The sequence below is a fragment of the Engystomops pustulosus genome, chromosome 6 (genome assembly GCF_040894005.1).
Source record: "Engystomops pustulosus chromosome 6, aEngPut4.maternal, whole genome shotgun sequence".
In the NCBI taxonomy this organism is placed as follows: Eukaryota; Metazoa; Chordata; class Amphibia; order Anura; family Leptodactylidae; genus Engystomops; species Engystomops pustulosus.
In genome coordinates, this window is record NC_092416.1 from 24754281 (window position 1) to 24774811 (window position 20531).

At 43.3% G+C, this 20531-nt stretch overlaps 1 protein-coding gene across 2 annotated transcripts; it reads left to right on the forward strand.

Annotated features, from left to right (window-relative positions):
* Nucleotides 1–850: 850 nt before the first annotated feature.
* KIRREL2 (kirre like nephrin family adhesion molecule 2) lies at nt 851–18268 on the forward strand. Of its 2 annotated transcripts, none has more exons than XM_072155127.1 (15): nt 851–1140; nt 11452–11601; nt 11690–11839; nt 12303–12460; nt 12541–12691; nt 12796–12901; nt 13106–13251; nt 13403–13530; nt 13625–13751; nt 13862–13962; nt 14629–14827; nt 14935–15039; nt 15838–15935; nt 16047–16112; nt 16212–18268. In XM_072155127.1, exons 1-15 carry the CDS (start codon nt 1086–1088, stop codon nt 16635–16637), a joined length of 2166 nt encoding a protein of 721 aa, XP_072011228.1. In that variant the 5' UTR covers nt 851–1085; the 3' UTR covers nt 16638–18268. The 2 variants fall into 2 exon arrangements, with proteins under 2 accessions (XP_072011228.1, XP_072011229.1); XM_072155128.1 differs by having other exon boundaries at nt 12544–12691.
* Nucleotides 18269–20531: the final 2263 nt, after the last annotated feature.

Here is a 20531-nt window from a genome sequence, read left to right on the forward strand (position 1 = left end):
ACAACACCCAGGACCCCTACAAATCAGCTGATATAGACTACAGTGAGAGGGTGACACAACAGATGGGCAGGGGGTTCCAGATGTGGGACCCTCCACTATCAACTACAACTGTTATTAGTACAGGGGCCCTGAAAGAAGCCCTTTAAATTGCATAGGCAGCGCCTTGGGTTTAGAACAGGAAGTAATGGACACCAAAATTTAGGTAAGTGTGAACATTTTTTAGGGGAAAGTAGCTCTACTCAAAGACAATAGTGTTAATCCTGATGCACAACTGCAAATCGCCTCCAAATCCACTTCGCCCCAGATTTCTGATCTGGAAATGACATAAGGGCTTATTCACACTATGGACAATGTTGCAATCTGACGTTAGTTGTGTAGACGTGCACCATTGTAGCTATAGTGGTCAGAAGAATCTGTCAATCTGATGTCCGAGAGTCAAGAAAATATAACAAAAAAAATGTATTTTTTCTCGGACTTGGACTTTTCCCTCATTTGAAAAAAATTCTATATCTTTATTTAATGTTTTTAAAAACTGAAATTTGCAAATACGACAAATGTCAAATATTTACTCTTCCCTCTCGAAAATATTTACAGTTATGAATATTATGAAGGCAAATGTGAACACGGCTCCATTGCTGTGAGTTGCAGCAGTTTTTTCCTCCCTGGTCAGGGCTGAGCAGCATTACATCAGTAAATATATAGCTAAACTGGAAGATGCGCTAAGTTAGTGAGGCTGTAAAGAGAGGAGGAGGATGAGGAGGAGGAGGAGGGAGGGGGACACACAGGGAGGAGGAGAGAGGCTGCTTTTATTTTACAGCAGGCTGAACTTTCTCTCCAATGGGTAGTGAGGAGAGGAGGGAATAGCCTCCTGCTAAATCCACTGCAGAGAGAAGGAGTCAGGAGACTGGAGAGTGGAGGAGAGGATGCAGAGGCACAGGAGGACCATTCAAGTCAGGCACTGAAGCAGAGAGCAGCACAAAGTGCCCCAGGGACTGTCTGCAACACACAGCCAGGCAGGACTACCGCAATCCCCCCCAGTGACAGCTCTGCGGCAGCACTCCAACTCAGGACCCCCCCCAAAGAGAATGGAGCTAAAGCCACTGATACTTTATCCCCTGCTCCTGTCCATCCTGGATCAAAGTAAGTGCCCCCCTAAACTTACTATCCTATGGCGACCACATATTGTGCAGCGCAGTACTGTGCCTACAGATGTAGGAAGTCAATGTGCTTGGAGCATGCTGGATTTAAAGGGGAATTACACTATAGAGCAGGCATGTGGCTGACTGCACCAATCTCAGGGTTGTGGGTATTATGTGGGTGATATCCACACAATAAAGATCACCACTGCATAGATAAGTTGGACTGAGCCTTGCAGGGGAGGTTTAGGCTTCTTCCGGATTCACGTGTATCAATGTCATTGTCACTATGTATATGATGGATGTCAAAAGTTACCATGTATCCGTATCATGCCGGCTGCTGGATGGGAGATGGCACAGCTTTCCCGGTGGCGGACGCTACTTAGTGCTGTTCTCCAGCTGCAGGGATGTGATAGTAGAGGGTCTTTGTGGTGATACTGCTGATATCACGCTGCTGCTAGCCCACTGCTGCAATGCCTGGTGGCCAGAGCGAGGGGGGTGACTTCTCCGTCTGCAGGAATAGATTTTTTTTTTCTGTGAATTGCACGAAACGCATTAGCCTCTGGTTTCCTTTATTCCACGCGTTTAATGCGGGGAACCGCACTCTGAATAATTGTTCTATTCTGGGTTTTTTTTTTTCTTCTTTCATCTCCCCCTGGAGAAGCCATGTGTCCTAATAATACAATTCTAATGAGCAATATACTTACCTGCCAAGTTTGTTCTGCAGTAATTACAGCTGCTTGCCCAAGGCGCTGGGGAATTACACTTTCCATTACTTATCGGAGGCACCTCGGTGGTTGGGTTATCAAAAAAGGAGCTGGGAGAGCAGTTTTTTTCTGTTTTATTAGGTTGGGGGGTAACTTGTCACTACACTACACAGGCCCAATGTCAATGTCACATCTGCTTTACCACGGATTACTAGTACAGGGGGGATATAGTAGACTGATTTCCAATGCTGCATTAAGCCCATGCCAGCTGAGGCCTGTGTGGCACTACAATGTCCAGCGTACCCTGCTTGTAAGATTATATATCTGTACTGGTTGTACCTTATAGCCGTATGCTGCATTTTTCTGTCTGGCGATAAGTGATGTCCGGCGTCACTGATGTCAGCAAAGTCCCCGTAGAAAACTATTGGATTTTTTTATGCTGCAAGCCAGTGTGAAAGTTACATTAACGCAATGTATATATCAACGAGCCATTAAACCCTAAATTCATGCAACCAGGTTACGCTGAGACTTGTAGTGCAGCCTACTATCAGTACATATAGAGATATAAATGTCTATGCTTAAGCTCAATTCTATAGAAGAGTGGCAGTGAAGCGGTTACATATTCCACATTGCCTCCTTATCACTTGCCTCCCCTTATATTTCTTCTTCCATACAAAGGTGTCTTGCGTTGGGACCTTTTATCTGGTTGGCACGTCATCTATATCGGGCAGAGAGGCATAAAAGGGTCACATTGCAGGAATATCTGTCCGTCAGCATGGCAGGGACAGCAGACAAGATAATACACTGGACCAAACCTGCCGCTTTCATCTCCTGGTGGGGGGGGGGGGTGCTGATAACACAGTCTGGTGGGACTCAGGTATGTGAGACAGGGACCAGGCCTGGTCTTATCAGCTCATGAAATAGTTTGGTCTCACGGGAATCCTGTGCCCCTAACAATACCCCACATTGTCCTTGATAGGGCCGGGACTGTCAGACATATCTCATTCAGTGGCTCTGGCAGAAGTGATGACATTATGATGGAAGACATATTATCCCTTCCAATAATAAAACCTTTTTCACTTATCAAACCTCCCCGGCCTGTGCAGTAGAGTGTATTATGTCATATTTATCAGGAGACAACCCAGGCTTCTCACACTGCGGAGTATGCAGGATTCTTCCAGGTCTCCAATTTGGATTGTACAAGTGGGTAACCAATGGATGTTATTAGAGAAGACCGTCCCATTGTGAATGATGATGCCCAAATACAGAGGAGCCCAATATTCCAAAATTGGGCACCAGTCATGCATAATACTAATTAATAATTCCTTTATATAGCACCAACAGATTCTGCAGCGCTGCACAGAATTCGCCAGATCAGGCCATCATCCCAAAATCTTTCATGCAAAGTCAAGTCAAGGGCTTTAGGGTTTCCATGAACCCATCTGATACTGGGTGTTATGGCCTCTAAACCCACATATGGATTCCAAAATCTATTAAATTGATATTAATAGAAGTCCTTGAGCTTTCAATTCTGAAGAACGCAGGGTTTTTCACGAAAAAAAAAATGTCCACCAGGTGGACAAGTTCATTGGTCAACCAGTCAATATGGCAGCTCACAGCTACCGTTTACAGAATATCAACATAATCTACTAAAATCAATAAATTATTTAACCAATCATGACCAGTTTTTCATTGAAAAACTGTTCGTCAGGGGGCGCTGTTACACCAACCATAGACCAACTACTCAATATGGAAGCTCATGTATTTTAAAATAATATCACCATAGTAATGAGCTAACCAACTATCACTTACCTACTATTAGTTAGTGTTTTTTGGGGGTTTTTTTCTTTTAAAATTGGCCACCAGGTGGCACTATTACTATAGACACTGCAGAACCAGTGGATAAGGCAGCTCAGCTTTTGTAAAATAATGCAGTGATTTATAAACTATGGTCATATTATTGAGTTAACCTAGAAATATTTATCATTTTCCCGTTACGCCCGCTAACTAGCTTCACCTTGAAGGTTTCGGCCCCGATGAGCCCTACACAAGGGACACCCCTACAAGACGCAGAGCTGTCAGTGCAAACATATGATTGACTTTGACTGAGGTCTTGCACTCGTGCACATTAATTGAGCTAGTGATGTATTGGACAGATGAGAGTCAAGGGCGAAGTATGGGCCTATAGGTAAGGCGGGATAATTATTCATTAGCTGAGCGATTCATACATAATCTACCGCGGGTCAAAGGCAAAGCGCCATTTCCACATAGCAACTCAATGCAGCCGCAGGAAAAGCAGCTTCTAATTATAAGACGTGTGAAGAGGTTTGTACAGGTTTAAGGGAAGCATAGATTAGATGGAAGAAATGTGTTACGTGGGCGACTTCACTCCCAGAAAAGACTTTCGAGCTGCCAGTTCCTGTAGCTGCCTCCTATCAGGGGCTTGCACTCCTGTCCCCCTTTGCTGGCGAAGCTTCTTCTCTGATTTTTAATAAAGGGGTTTTTCACATGGTTAAAATGGAAGACATGACTACAATCCCATTGACTCGCGGTTGTAAAGCCGGAGCTCCTTTAAGTGTAACCACTCAAGTCTACATTGAGCTCAGTGCTAATCCCTTGGCGATCACAGTTCTGAATGGAGAGATAAGGAGAGCGCAGAGAACTGGGGGGGGGGGGGGGGGTTGTTCCTCACGAAGTCTTAGAGACTTCTCTCTGTATCTTGGCCACTTCAGGATCTCATTAGGAGAAGCATCTACTCTGCAGGGAGAAGAATTGTCCCTGAAGGGGCTTATCGGGGGCATGAAATACAATAGACTTCTGAGAAGTGTGAATTCAACTCATATGGTTTGTCGCACACATTTAAGACCAGAGAAGGCATTATTTATTGTTTCTCATTATCTCTATATGGCTCCATCTTATGTGGTGGTATCACATGGAGAATGACCGTTTATTGCTTCATGTTCTGGAAGGGGCCCGCAAAATGATTTCTCAATCATGAACAATTTCTTAGAACTCAATTAACTTGTTCGTTGTAGGATTTTGTAGATTTTGGTGTCAGATGCGAGAAAACATTATAGGATTGGGCTGTTTCGACATGCCCGATCCTTCTGCTATAGATGTCTGGCAGCGGCATACTCCCTTCTCCCTATTCAGAATTCATGTATACTGTGCGTCTCAAGGGTATGACTAACCTAATGCGGTTATGACTGCTTAGGCCCATGAAATCATGAGAATGGTCCCAGTTGTCCCTTGAAAGGCCCCGTGTGCATTGAGTCTAGATGCACATACTTGACCCATATTCTTTCTATGGGATTTTCAGGATAGGTACGTCCCGCCACTCCGTTGAATTTCTTGGAGTGCAGATCAAGCGTCTATTCCATATGGCACCTCAGACAACTTACAATCCTCTATTCTCCTTATCGCTGAGGGTGCAAAAGGCAATCAAAGATAAGTGAGAGTAGTATTACAACCCCTTTAAAGAGGAAATACAAAAATCTATGGTCATGATGCACTTATTTGGATTTGAAATCAAGACACCAACCATGGCACCCATGATCAAGCAGGCTTCCATTGGGTTCCTGGCAAGTGTAGGACTAAACCATGGTTGCCCTCCTCTGGAGATCATCCCAAGGGTACTACCTCACAAGGGTAAATTGGTAATAAAATGCCATGTCTTACTGTAGTTCAGGTATAAATTGGAGGCCTTCTGGGAAATAAGAACCAAAATTGGCCTTATTACTGTTACCCATGGGTGTATTTAGACTGGGCTGTATCAACATTATAGCCCCTACAAGTCTTAAATCACTTCCTACATCTGGTACTGGATTCAGATTCTTGGAGAATGGAGAATGTGTCCCTTCTACTTTCAACCTGCAGTTTTACGGACCATTACAGGACCTTCAAAGGACCTGTAATGGCTCTTGTGTACATGTGTATTGAAAACAGGAACAGATGTACAAGGATTTCATGGGTGAAGGTCCTACTCAGTATAGAATTTGGTGGGTGGTTAGGGTGGCTATGGGCCCCCTAAAAGGCCTGGTCCCCGGGCTACCACCCAAACTGCCTATATCATAACCCACTACTGCTGTTATCATTGTCAACAAGTTAATAGGAAGTTGCTGGGAAATGGAAGCCACAACCCCTTGGAGCCGTAAGTTCAGCCATATTACTAATGTCAAGGGCAAAGATGTATTTTTGTTGTATGAATGATCCCATGAACAAAGCAACAGGCGAACGATGGATTTGGATCTAGGTGGAGTTCCCTTTCAAGTTTAACCTCCACCCAAAGTAATTCTTTATCCATCAAAGCTCCTTTCTTTTCATATATTTGGCCTAATACAACTACATCCTTCAACACATCTGAGTAAAGGGCTGCCGCTACTCCCCCTTCCTTTACTTGTATCCTTGGGTTTCCTCCAAGTCATTTGGTTTCCTCGGGCCGGTCCAAAAGCGCACAAGGCAGTTTAATTGGCCTCCCAGGAAGCGGACGTTTATGTGCACCTGCCGGCGACAAAATAGATTGCAAGCTCTTGTGGTGCAATGACTAAAGCCTTTTGTTTTCTTCTTTCTAAATAACATCAGTATAATGAAAACCTATAATATGAGCCATTTTGCATGCACAATTAATACAGAGAATACAAACATCGTTGTGCATGCATAATTACAGCAAACAAGAGGGTTGAGGATGTTGGAGCTGACAAGGTTCGCATTGTCACCGTTTCCAAGTCACTTTTGGATAAAGCGCTCTGATATCTGTGTATTATATTCACTGTATGAACGCCGCTAGTTATTATAGTGCAACAACATTCATGTACATTGTAATCATGAGCCGATTGGAGTCAATATAATCAATGACCTATAAAGGCGGATCATTAGCGGTGAGGTAATTAGACGCCATGGAGCTGATATAAATCTGCTGGATAATAAGCTATTGATTGTTGTAATTATGGAGAGGTTATTATTTTGTTAAGATGAGTCATTTCCTAATAAAGTTTGTTTAAATAACACTCTGTTATTGATGATCCATAACAACCAAATTGCAGCCCATAGCAACCAATCAGAATCTATCTATCATTTTTCTACATTGCTATGGCAAACGAAAGAAGGAATTTGATTGGTTCCTGTAGACCGTAAGGGGGCAACAAGCACACTTTTTACTCAAGAGTACTAGTGATAAGGGAGGTCCCATCTGTTTGTGTTAGAGACCCTGACACTGAGGTTCATGTATAGAGACATGTAGACATAAAGGAGAGGATTTTCCTGTAGTCACCAATCAAATCATGTCTTTCATTTTGAAACCAGCAATGAAAAAATAGGAGGCAGAATATGATTGGCTGTTACAATCACTTGTATGTATATGAATAAACTTTATTAGCAAATTACAAATTTCAAACAAGGCCTTTTGTAACTACAATTCGCTAGTGCCTCTGGTCATTTTTTTTACTTTAGTCACCGTTGGTTCTCAAAATGTAGTCTCTGTTCACATTTATAGGTGTGAGAGGATCGATTAGTACATTTTATTCATAGATTCCTTCACACTGGACATAAAAATAGTGCTTGGCGTAAACTACCATGTGATGGATGCACCCCAGCTAAAATTCTGTTGTTATGAACTTTTGACGCACCCGAAAAACTTCACATGTGAACATACATTAACTCTTACATTTAAAGCTCATTTATATCATCCCTGTGGCGCAAAAATATTCTAATAGGCCAAAAAGCAGCTGTTACGGAGCGTTAATGATATTTTCGTGACATGCCGTGTCCTGCTAACAAGTTTCTGATTCAATTCTCTCACAGATCCCCCCCCCCCTACTTATTTGTCCGGACCTCCCCCTCGTCCCTGTATAGAGAGAATGGCAGTGACCTCCGCACCGTATCACTGAATAGTATTCCTCACGCCCCAATAAACAGATCACAGAAAACACAAGACAAACTGTCTCTTAAACACACCATATGGTGTATTAACTTCCACTTAACACGGCTCAACCCCCCACAGGCTGGTGCTGGTTAGTGAATGGCAGGGGAGGGGGGTTGGTTGGGGTAGAAGGAGGCCCAAGAGCTTGCACTCACAGTTCATACTTTGTCTCCAGCAAAAAAAAAAAAGATTTTCTTAGCAGTCCCTAATGAGAGCCGGGAGAGATAACTGTGTTTAATGGATGCACGGAGAGACTTAAGTGCAGGCAATTATTCCAGATGTACAATGCAAACCATATCAGGATGATTATTGCACCTTATAAAGTGGTTTCATCGATGCAGCGAGGCATAGCGCGCAGTGAGAAGTTAACCCTGGCGCTGCCACGTTGGCTATCAGACAGTTTGATAGCAGATTCGCCAATGTACAAAAACCGCTTCCACCTACTCTTCGGATGGGTGATCGCACCTGGTAGCGCAGAGCATTGCACGTCATCCCTGGCACTGCCATCTATAGACTCACTCACTCCATTCACCAAAGGCACATTTCTCACAATTAATTCTTGCAAATCAAAAAACAAAAAACATAAATTTATTTGCATAATTTTCTTGCTGCTTGTGTCCAATAAACTTGGGGATATTATTAATATGTACAAGTTTACCCAAAATCTATGATGTTATACCCCCCTCCCCCTGTTATATTATTTTATCACCCCATGAGTCTTTTCTGAGCAGATTAGGGTCCTGCTTTCCCTCCTCTGTGCCCCCCTTTACTCCTTATTCCCTCCCTTGGTGCTTATTCCAAACCCCCCCTCCCCCCCCCCACTAAGTTTCATGCTGTCAATTTACACAAAGGCAGAGAAAGCATGAAAAGGTGGAAAGTGGATTAACTCTAGAAAAACAGCTTTTAAAAATCTGTTAAAGCCACTCAGGGGACAGGAAGGGGCTGTAGAGACGGCCAGCGAGACAAAGAGACAAGCTGGCACAAAGAGACCGCTGCATACAAAGGGATGTTTTCAATAGATAGATTGCCAGCCTTGTTTTTTTCTTTAGTTTTTGTTATTTTCGGGAGGGGGGACACATTAATCATACCAGACATAAAGTTTCAAAAACTTTGCTCTCGGAGCCTAAATTTTATTTAAATATCTGTAATGATTTTCTTTTTTATTGACTATTTAAACATTTATTTTTTATTATACCCTTTTATATAATTTCTTTTCATTATTACATTTTAGTTTTTTATATTTTTTTTTAATTAAGTCAGATTATTCTTTACTAATAGAAAAACTTTCTTTTGTTTTATATATACAACTATTTTGCAATTATAGATCGTATCATTCACTAAGTACCGAAGTAATTTGGGGTCTGAAGTGAGAGAATCGTGTGACCTATGAGAATAATCTCCTCTCATAGTTCAATTATTATTGATTATGCCAAAATATGGCCACCCTAATAGTATCTTAACCAATGGACTCCTTGGACGGCCGCCTTTTCCCGGGACAATAAGCCTCCATGATACTGGAAATAATTCAGCCTCTCAGTTTGGATAAAGACTCTGGATCTAATCCAGTGTTTCCTATTTGTTCAGCTAAATTGGACTCAGTGTTTTGATTCCTCCGGAGTGCCGCTTCTTCTAGGGCTTAGGCCGCCTGGTGATACTTTGTGGCCCATAACTTCCAATATCTATGTTATTGTCATGATTTTTGTTCTGGCCGTGTAATTCTCCGTCTATCATGACACCTGGGAGCACACGGTGTGGTAACAGCTGGACAAACACATGCTGCTTAAATAAACTCGGACTCCTTTCCATGTTTATATCTATACTGATACATGGCAGAAGTGACTATTGTAACCATAAAAGTACACGGAGGATTGGCAACACAAAAAATGGCGATCCTACGGGCCTACACGGGGCGCAGGGGATGTGACCTAATCCTTACGCCGGAACCATAAAAGGCCAATAGAGTACCTGGACTAGTACTACAAAAATACATTGTAGTAAGGGGAAGTGGTATGGATTCAATTGGGGCCCCACGGCTACTAGTTATGTCTCTGCTGGCCTTCTTTCATCAGGATGTATGCAAGCCTATAAGGGGTGAAGAGATTGCGAATGAACCCTGACCCAGGAGCCTTATGGGACTCATAAGGTGCATACTGGAATAAAAATATGCCTCCTTATTTGGGAACCTGGTGCTGAATTTGCATTGAGCCCCCACGGCTACCAGTTATGCCTCTGCTGCCCTGGCTTTAATCAAGATCTATACTATCCTACAGGGGGGTGCAGAGGTTGCGATTGATCCCTGGCCCAGGAGTCTTATAAGACCCATAAGGTGCCTATCGCCTAAAAAAAATACATTATAATTTGCAGGCCTGGAAGGTAATTAGCATTGAGGCTCCATGGTCTTTGCTGGCCTGCTTTGCTGGCCAATGTGTTTAGTATGTGGATATTCCAGCCAACACTTATCGGATGGATACAACACTATTGTCACGCCCCCTTTCTAAAAAGTTTAAGACCTCAAAAATATTAGCAGGTTTTTCTCCTAAAATTTCATCAATGTACCCCGCTGCGCTTCATCCTCCCTACATTATCGTCCAGGTATCCCCGCGGCTGAACATTCTCCTGTCTCTGATATGAGATTCTCAATCTCCTATGAACAGTCGCTGAGCGTTATCGTGTCTCTCTCAGCTGGGCGAGAGCACCAGATATCGCCCTCAGCTCTTCCACTACCTGTACATTGGCTTCAAGCTTCATGTAACATTGCGTTCACGCGCCAAGCGCAGACGCCTTCAGGAGCCGCAGCAAAAAATGAAACTCGGAGAAGCCTTTAGAATAACTCATCTTAAAGCAATTGAATCTGGTGGGAAATAAGAAAATTGAAAAATTCTTCCAGAAAAGACAGCGTGAGGGAGAATCTGGGTCTGTTTGATCAATTATTCTGCAAACAGAATGGAGATACGGTGATGCAGAAGACGTCACTACGCCGCATCGTCCATTGTAGTACCTGTACCGATTTGTATTCCAGGATTATATATTTTCTCTTGTGTGTGTCCTCACCCTGCTGTGCCCAGAGTGCCTAACCTGCTGCGCAGCCTCTCCCCTCTGATCTGAGAGATTGCTGTAGTATTGAAGCAGAAGCCTACTACAGCTTTTAGGGAGAGTGACTTGTCAGCAGGTTGATAATCAGAACTACGGGCACAGCAGTGTGAGGTCACGCTTGGAGGAGCTACATTCATGGAACATAAATCTATTTATCACAGTCGTGCTGATGTTACTTTATAGTTCTACTTCCTAATACAAAAAGGCAGCTCAGGGTAAAAGAGGGGCGCCCCTACTGGCCAGTATTATGTAAAAGTATCCCTTTGCTTTTTTTTTTTTTAATGATTTTATTTTGTACATTTTGGGTAAGCGATACCTTCTCCCTTGTGTCGGTTTCACCTTCCCCCTGACAACTGTCATTGCCGCAGCAGCTTCGCTGCCATAAGATTAATGTCCATTACTAGCGAGTGACAGTCCCAACAGCTGGCCCTGGCGTACCACAACACGATACCTATAAGCTGGTCAGCACTTAAAAAAAAACATATATTTACCATATGGCAGCCAGAGAGGATGGGGAATGGAGGCAGACTATCGACCTCTGTCCTCATGTGCCCCCCAGCTATGAAACTCAATCGTCTGATTTCTGTTTCCTCTGCAGCTTTCGGGGCTCATTTTGCACAGCAGCCTTCTGATGTGGTGGTCGTAGCCGGAAAATCGGTGACTCTACCATGTGTGGTGATCGGCTATAGAGGGGTGGTCCAGTGGACGATGGACGGTTTGGCGTTGGGTGCAGAACGAGACCTTCCAGGTATGAGAATCTGCTTGTAACTTTTGTGTATGTTTAGGATTCTTCTTAATACAAAATCCTAAATAATTTAGTTTTTTTCTCTTAACAGGGTGGTCCCGTTATTCCATTATTGGAGACCATGCATCAGGGGAACACAATCTACACATAGAGGAAGTTGAGCTGGGGGACGACGCCATCTACGAGTGCCAAGCAACGCAGGCTGCACTGCGGTCGCAGCGGGCCCATCTGACCGTATTGGGTAAGTACAGGGTTTAAGAATATCTGCAAATTTAGAAAATTGTAAAAAAAAATTGGCCAAACACTGCATGTGTTGTGTTATCTGGCCAGCAGGGGGAGCAATTGTTTGGGATTTTACAGAATCACGGAATATTTCTCTTGGAAAAAATCCAGGTTTTTTCTTTTATTTTAATTTGGTGTGTATTAAAAATTCATTAGCAGCCGCCGCTTCTGTTATTTACTATCCAAGCATAGCGCATAGCAGCTTATCTGAAGCCAGGCGTATGTTGTGCAGCGCCAACGCGACCATCGAGCAGAACAAACGAGACTTGAAATGCTAAGTTATTCACTGCGGCTAGGTGGAGGATGCGGGCGATCATGTGAGCGCACCTTTCACATGGCTTTGTAGCCTGACGCAGTTTTTGGTGTGTGATTGGTAAATATCTATACCGATAGATTTCTGACTTCCATTGTTTCCTGCACAGTTCCTCCAGGAGAACCGTTGATCCGAGGGGCCCCAATATTCAACGTCCTTCTCGACACCCCTTACAACTTGACCTGCCTCGCCCCTGCTGCTAAACCCGCTGCTGACATCACTTGGTACCGGGACGGCAAAGTACAGGACGGGGCGATTTATAACAAGGTAAGACTTTCGACTACGACACCCGTACATGATGTCATAGGGCCAACCGGACTGATTCTATATTAATCTCCAATGTATAGCAGGTTCTATCAGATGGCAAGAGCGAGGACGCTGTCAGCAGTCTCCTGATTACCCCAAGTTTTGCCGACGATGGTGCCACCTACACATGTTGGGTCAGGAACTCTGCACTACCCGAGGGTCGGGAGAGATCGGTGACGCTTAGCGTGCAGTGTAAGTTCCAATCACGAAACCTGGCGCTCTCATTGGTTTTATACTAGTGTCCCCACTGCTTCTATGTCCCCCAAAAACCATTAATTGTCTTATTTTCCCTACAGATCCCCCAAAAGTGACACTTGCTGTAGATCCTCCGACTGTCTCTGAAGGAGGCTCTGTCACCTTCTTGTGCAGCGCGGTGTCCAACCCAGAGGTGACAAATTATAGGTGAGTTTATTTTCCATTGTTATCAGGGACAGCTTGTCGAGCATGTATTTCTTCTTAGTGGGAAGAATTACCTTTATCATTGGTGCCACTATACACCTTCAATTATGGTCCAGATCCATTGGAGAATCTCTAAGGCCTATAAATTCATTCTGTTGTTCTCTATTGTTGGAAAACAACAATAACTTTGCGTATTTATCCTGACAGGTGGGCAAAGGGAGGTGTACCCCTATCTGTCTCTGGTGATCGCTACCACGTGACCGTGGACCACACATTTTTTACAGCTCCGGTCTCATGTGAAGTATCTAACAGCGTGGGAAGCAGCAACGTGAGCACCGCAGTCAATGTCTTGTGTAAGTAGAACTTGTCCTTGGGTCTCCATATCAACAGACATGGCTTAGCTGTTCAGGGCCAGACTGGCATTGTGCTGCTGCCTAAGTCTTCTCAGCATTATTGTAAGTGGAGGACCTTTGTGATCTCATCAATGATCTCCTTTCTCTGCAGTTGGTCCACGTCTTCTAACCGAGCCTCGCCCCATGATGGTGGATGTTGGCGGAGATGCTTCCTTCTTCTGTGGTTGGACTGGAAATCCCACCCCGACCCAGTTCTGGAACAAGAAGGGATCCACAGAGGTAATTTCACTTTGTCATTACATCCTTTATTGCTAACACCAGGTGTCAAGTTTGTGAACTTATGTCTCAAGATTTTTCTTTTTCTATCTTTTAGGTCTTGAGCAATGGCAATACTTTGTCTCTGAGTAAGGTAACCCGGGAAGATGCAGGAACCTACGTGTGCAAAGCCATTGTGCCGCGCATAGGGACCATGGAGAAGGAAGTGACGCTGACTGTGAGAGGTGAGGGCAATGGAGGGGATGGTTCTTGTCTTCAGTCAGGTCTTTAGGTTTGACTTTGTAGGAGATGGATGTAAAGATTCAGGCTGACGTCTTCTTTTCCGTCTTTTTAGGACCCCCCATTATTACTAGTGAAATGAACTATGAGAGTATTCTAGGAGGGAAAGCTCGACTGGAGTGTGTGGTGGAGACGACACCTTTCCCTGATAAAATTGTAAGTATAAAGTCATTTAAAGGGGGGGATTCATAATATGGAAGCTCCACCAGTTCCCACAATTAAAGGGAATCCATCACCAGGTTTGACCCTGGAGATCTGTGCAATGATACCTTTGTATGTGTTATTAGTAGCAGCAGGACTGTGTAAAATGGATTAATAGTCCAGGATTGTAATGTGTCCTCACACTACTGTACTCTTGGCTCTCTGCACTGAACCGAGCAGAGAGTACAGAGCACAGCAGTGTAAGGACACATCCCCAGAGCACTTGGAGAAGCTATAATCTAGCAATATAAATCCATATTTCACAGTCCTGTTGCTACTAACAACATACACAATTGTGTTAATGAACCATATAGTGAGAACTGCTTACAGTTTCCCTTTAAGAAGCTACCGGGCCAAAACTCATTTACCGGCGGCCATCAATGTACATAATCTGCAGTCTTAACGAAGAGCTTCTTCAAAATTACCATTGATTTTTAAAGACAATGGCAATGCTCCTTCCACCTGGGAAATCGATGGAAATCCCAGCTCACCTCCCCCCAGCGGCATGCACTGCTAACATCTCTCTCTAGCATGTCAGAAGATGGACCGCCACTGCCTTTAATCCATATATCGGGTTCTTTCCAGCACTCACTTGACTCCTCTCATCAATGTCTCCTGTAGATCTGGTCCTGGGATAAGCACAGCCTGGATGAGGGCACCTTGGGACGTTTTTCAGTGGAGACGCGTGTGACCAATAGTGGAGCCGTCTCGTTTCTGATCATCGATGGAACCGAGCCTTCAGATTATACAATGCCGTACAATTGCACAGCCATAAATCAATATGGGGAGGACTCTGTGATCATCTCGCTGAGACAACAAGGTGAGTCGTTTCCGTTACCACTAAATCAATGGGTTAAAGGGGACACCACGTTCATCTCCAGGAATGTTCCTCAGAACCGTGTTTGACCACTCGTCATTTTCTTGTAGCTGCCCTGCCACTCATGCTATTGATGATCGCACTGGGTCTCGGGACCCTCTGCCTCTTCGTATTGGTGACCATCTGCGTTCTGTGCTGCAGACGACCCCGAAAAGGTAAGAAACCATTGAGAGTCTACACATCTGCTCTGAACATACCCCAAGGGACCTTCTCAGTTTCATTGTTCTCTTATATGTTCCTTCAAGTGTATCTGTCAAGTGTAGGAGAGATGTGAGATCATGCCATATCTTGAGTTTATTGTGGGGCAAATCCTAATCCTTAGGCTGCATTCACACTAACCTATGCTCGCACATCCGTACACAAGAGGAAAGATAGAGCATGCTCTATCTATTCCCCATGTACGGTGCAGTATGGTTCCACAACCGTCTATGGGAGCGTATTCATACCCACGACGTTGGTGTGAATTGGACCTTACACTGCTATGTTCTGCACTCCCTGCAGCCAGTGTTAGGTATTGTCCCTGGAGATCTGTAAATTCATACTTTTGTGTGTGTTGTTAGTAGAAGCAGGACTGTGAAAAATGGATTTATATTCCAGGATTGTAGCTGGAGGAATGTCATCACTCTTAGCTCTGTGCACATGATGTTTTCTGGCCCCTTTAAAGTGATAGATGTTATAACGACCCAGAAGACTGCTATAATTGTTACCCAGAACAGAGGAGTAGGACTGTTGATCACTTCACATAGCTAAGAGTACAGAACTGTGAGGACACACACAGTCCTGCTGCTACTAACAACCTACACAAATCTTTATGGCTGCTGCTTTATGAGATACTTGTCTATGAATACAAGTCTTCTCGGAGTGATCATGCATCTTGGGCTACGTTTAGAATGTTTTTTAAAAATTCTTTTGCAAGTTGCTTTCAATAAAATCCGACTTTTCTTCCTCTGTAGCTGTGAAGGACACCCAGATTCTAGCAGTAGAAGGTTCTGGAAGTGACCACAGCGACCGACACCCAAGCGATTCTGAGGAGGATCTAAAGGAGCCTTTGGTAAGTGTTATGTAGACAAAAAGGGAGAAGATTTGAGAAGACTTACAATTTTGTGCGTTTTTAGGGAATGTATTTCTTATTAACTTACATTTGTATGGTCCTTCTCTGTAGCACACCGATACAGAATCCCGTGGAACGTCACAGACTGAACACAGCGATATCCCCGATGACTCTCAGGTAGGTTGTCCACTCCTATTCCATCCAACATTATCCAGAGGAGCAAGGTCCATCCAACTCCCAACCGTTCACTGACCTGGTCTTGTTTCCTCCTAACAGGATCCAACCAATGGTTACTACAAGGTTCGAGCTCATGAAGACTCCCGTCCGACAACAGTTGCCTATCCAGAGTTTTCTTCACCTCCACGTCCTTTGTACTCCGCATCGTCTGCCCTCACTCCATTGTGTCCGACCCCCTCCTTACCAGGAGCACCTAAACTTTATGACTATGCCCATCGGTACGCCACAACTCCACGCCACGGAAGTGAACGTATCCACATACCGCAAGGTCCTACTAGTTTACCGCCGGGTCCTGGTACTCAACCGCAACCTTACGCAAGAGCCTTTTGTAGTTACGTCCGACCAGATCGTTTCGAGACTCTAGAATCGGGTCCAACACTGTCGCGCCTTTCCTACGCCTCACTATCCACACACGGCTCCGACTACGGACGCCCAGCACAACAGCGGATGCAAACTCATGTATGAGTGGTGGAATTTTTTTTTGTTTCTTATCAAACAAGCCAGCACAGTTATCAAATCTCAAGTAGGACTTAGACTTGGGAGAGAGAAAAGTCTGATATCGACCATCTTGTTCTCGATAGGTGCAAAATGGCCGCCTTATGTCTTCCTCTTGAACATTTCGAAAACCTGCACTAAAAGCCTTCTGGGAGTGTGAGTAAAAGCTCGGACGGCCCTCTGGGAGTGGACTTTAGGGTCAGTTTTAGATGAGTCGGAGCAAGTCCCCCGCAGCTGCTATAGAGGACATTGAGAAGAAGGACCCAACTTTGGTTGGCTTCATCCCTCTTTTTTATTGACTGTATGAACATGGACAAGAGGTCCTCAACTCTACAGGCCCAGACAGAACCAGAGGAAGAACTTTCTTCAGGGTAGTGTTTCCCTTTGCTACAAGCGTTATGAAGGAGGATGAAGACCACCAAGCACCACAACCTCCAGTTCTGGGATAAGGCCTTGTTTGCTACGACGCATTTGAAGCCCCCCCTTCTCCTCTATGTTCTCCCCCTTGGTTCTAGCACAGCTTTTTCTACAAAATGGCAGAACCGAGAACCATCTGGGACTGTAATAAGCGCTGCGTTCTCTGTAGTTAGTATAATATATAGTATTAAGGAGCTTCGTGATCAGGAAAATCCAGCATGGATCAGCACGTATGAGGTCGATATAGATTAGAGGCCCCCTTGGGGCTACCCGAAACTGAATGCCTTTAAATTGTTAAGGAGAAACAGTGCCACCCTGTGGCTCTTATATGTACTGCAGGTGTTTTTGAAACAATTTTTTTTTTGTGGGTCAATTTTTTTGATACCTGTACAGTATAAATATCTTAAGATGTAAATATATAGGTTAAGGATATCCTGTATATAGACCTTATTAGACGTCGCTTTCTCGAGCACTGTGTGATTGAGAAGGTGGGCACATTTTTACGGTAATTTTAGGGAAATTTCAGAACGCGTCATTGGGGTATTTTATTCCACCCCACCCTTTATTATAGTTCATTATAGTGGGCTGCTCATTATTTATTAACCACTTCCACGCCACGGCAGACTGTATAGGAGGTTCCTATGTAAAAGGAGATCTTAAGATTCCAAAGAGTAAATGAAAAATATAAGGAAAAAACAAAAATTGAAGAAATTTTTGGGATTAAAGGCTTACGGATAGAAGTATTAATTTATTGTATGTAGTCTATATGAGACGTCCATCATCGGATATTAATGATCGATGGAATTTTATCGAAAGGGATAAAAAATAACTCAGTGCTGGACTATCGGAATTATCGGAATTATTGGATTTTATGGTGTAAATATATATATAAAGATGAAATCTATGACACCGGGGGCAGAGTTCTCCACATTGCACTTACCTGGAGCCGTATTCACCCCCTCAGAGCTTTTTTGCATTTCATTTTCCTGCCTTAATTTTTGTCATTACTGTGTACAGAGAGATTTACAGGTTCTAATATCCTCCCGATGTGAATATCGTATTTCTATCCCCGCCCCCTGTTACTTTTTCATAAGCGTCTAAAATGCAACTACAATTGTGCTTTTTTTATTTGTACAGTTATAAGAGATATTTATATTTAATTATTAAAAGATAATAATTGTCAACGTAGTTATTATTGTATTCTATACCCAGGTTATACCGGCTGTACATTAATCATTATATACAGGAGATCCCCAGGTTATACCGGCTGTACATATATCATTATATACAGGAGATCCCCAGGTTATACCAGCTGTACCTATATCATTATATACAGGAGACCCCCAGGTTATACCAGCTGTACATATATCATTATATACAGGAGATCCCCAGGTTATACCGGCTGTACATACCGGTATATCATTATATACTGGAGATCCCCAGGTTATACCGGCTGTACATATATCATTATATACAGGAGATCCCCAGGTTATACCAGCTGTACATATATCATTATATACAGGAGATCCCCAGGTTATACAGGCTGTACATATATCATTATATACAGGAGATCCCCAGGTTATACCAGCTGTACCTATATCATTATATACAGGAGACCCCCAGGTTATACCAGCTGTACATATATCATTATATACAGGAGATCCCCAGGTTATACCGGCTGTACATACCGGTATATCATTATATACTGGAGATCCCCAGGTTATACCGGCTGTACATATATCATTATATACAGGAGATCCCCAGGTTATACCAGCTGTACATATATCATTATATACAGGAGATCCCCAGGTTATACAGGCTGTACATATATCATTATATACAGGAGATCCCCAGGTTATACCGGCTGTACATATATCATTATATACAGGAGATCCCCAGGTTATACCAGCTGTACATATATCATTATATACAGGAGATCCCCAGGTTATACCAGCTGTACATATATCATTATATACAGGAGATCTGCAGGTTATACCGGCTGTACATATATCATTATATACAGGAGATCCCCAGGTTATACCGGCTGTACATATATCATTATATACAGGAGATCCCCAGGTTATACCAGCTGTACATATATCATTGTATACAGGAGATCCCCGGGTTATACCAGCTGTACATATATCATTATATACTGGAGATCCCCAGGTTATACCGGCTGTACATATATCATTATATACAGGAGATCCCCAGGTTATACCAGCTGTACATATATCATTATATACAGGAGATCCCCAGGTTATACAGGCTGTACATATATCATTATATACAGGAGATCCCCAGGTTATACCGGCTGTACATATATCACTATATACAGGAGATCCCCAGCTTATACCGGCTGTACATATATCACTATATACACGAGATCCCCAGGTTATACCGGCTGTACATATATCACTATATACAGGAGATCCCCAGATTATACCAGCTGTACATATATCATTATATACAGGAGATCCCCAGGTTATACCGGCTGTACATTTATCATTATATACAGGAGATCCCCAGGTTATACCGGCTGTACATATATCATTATATACAGGAGATCCCCAGGTTATACCAGCTGTACATATATCATTATATACAGGAGATCCCCAGGTTATACCGGCTGTACATATACCATTATATACAGGAGATCCCCAGGTTATACCGGCTGTACATATATCACTATATACAGGAGATCCCCAGGTTATACCAGCTGTACATATATCATTATATACAGGAGATCCCCGGGTTATACCAGCTGTACATATATCATTATATACAGGAGATCCCCAGGTTATACCGGCTGTACATACCGGTATATCATTATATACTGGAGATCCCCAGGTTATACCGGCTGTACATATATCATTATATACAGGAGATCCCCAGGTTATACCAGCTGTACATATATCATTATATACAGGAGATCCCCAGGTTATACAGGCTGTACATATATCATTATATACAGGAGATCCCCAGGTTATACCGGCTGTACATATATCATTATATACAGGAGATCCCCAGGTTATACCAGCTGTACATATATCATTATATACAGGAGATCCCCAGGTTATACCAGCTGTACATATATCATTATATACAGGAGATCTGCAGGTTATACCGGCTGTACATATATCATTATATACAGGAGATCCCCAGGTTATACCGGCTGTACATATATCATTATATACAGGAGATCCCCAGGTTATACCGGCTGTACATATATCATTATATACAGGAGATCCCCAGGTTATACCGGCTGTACATATACCATTATATACAGGAGATCCCCAGGTTATACCAGCTGTACATATATCATTATATACAGGAGATCCCCAGGTTATACCGGCTGTACATATATCATTATATACAGGAGATCCCCAGGTTAAACCAGCTGTACATATATCATTATATACAGGAGATCCCCAGGTTATACCAGCT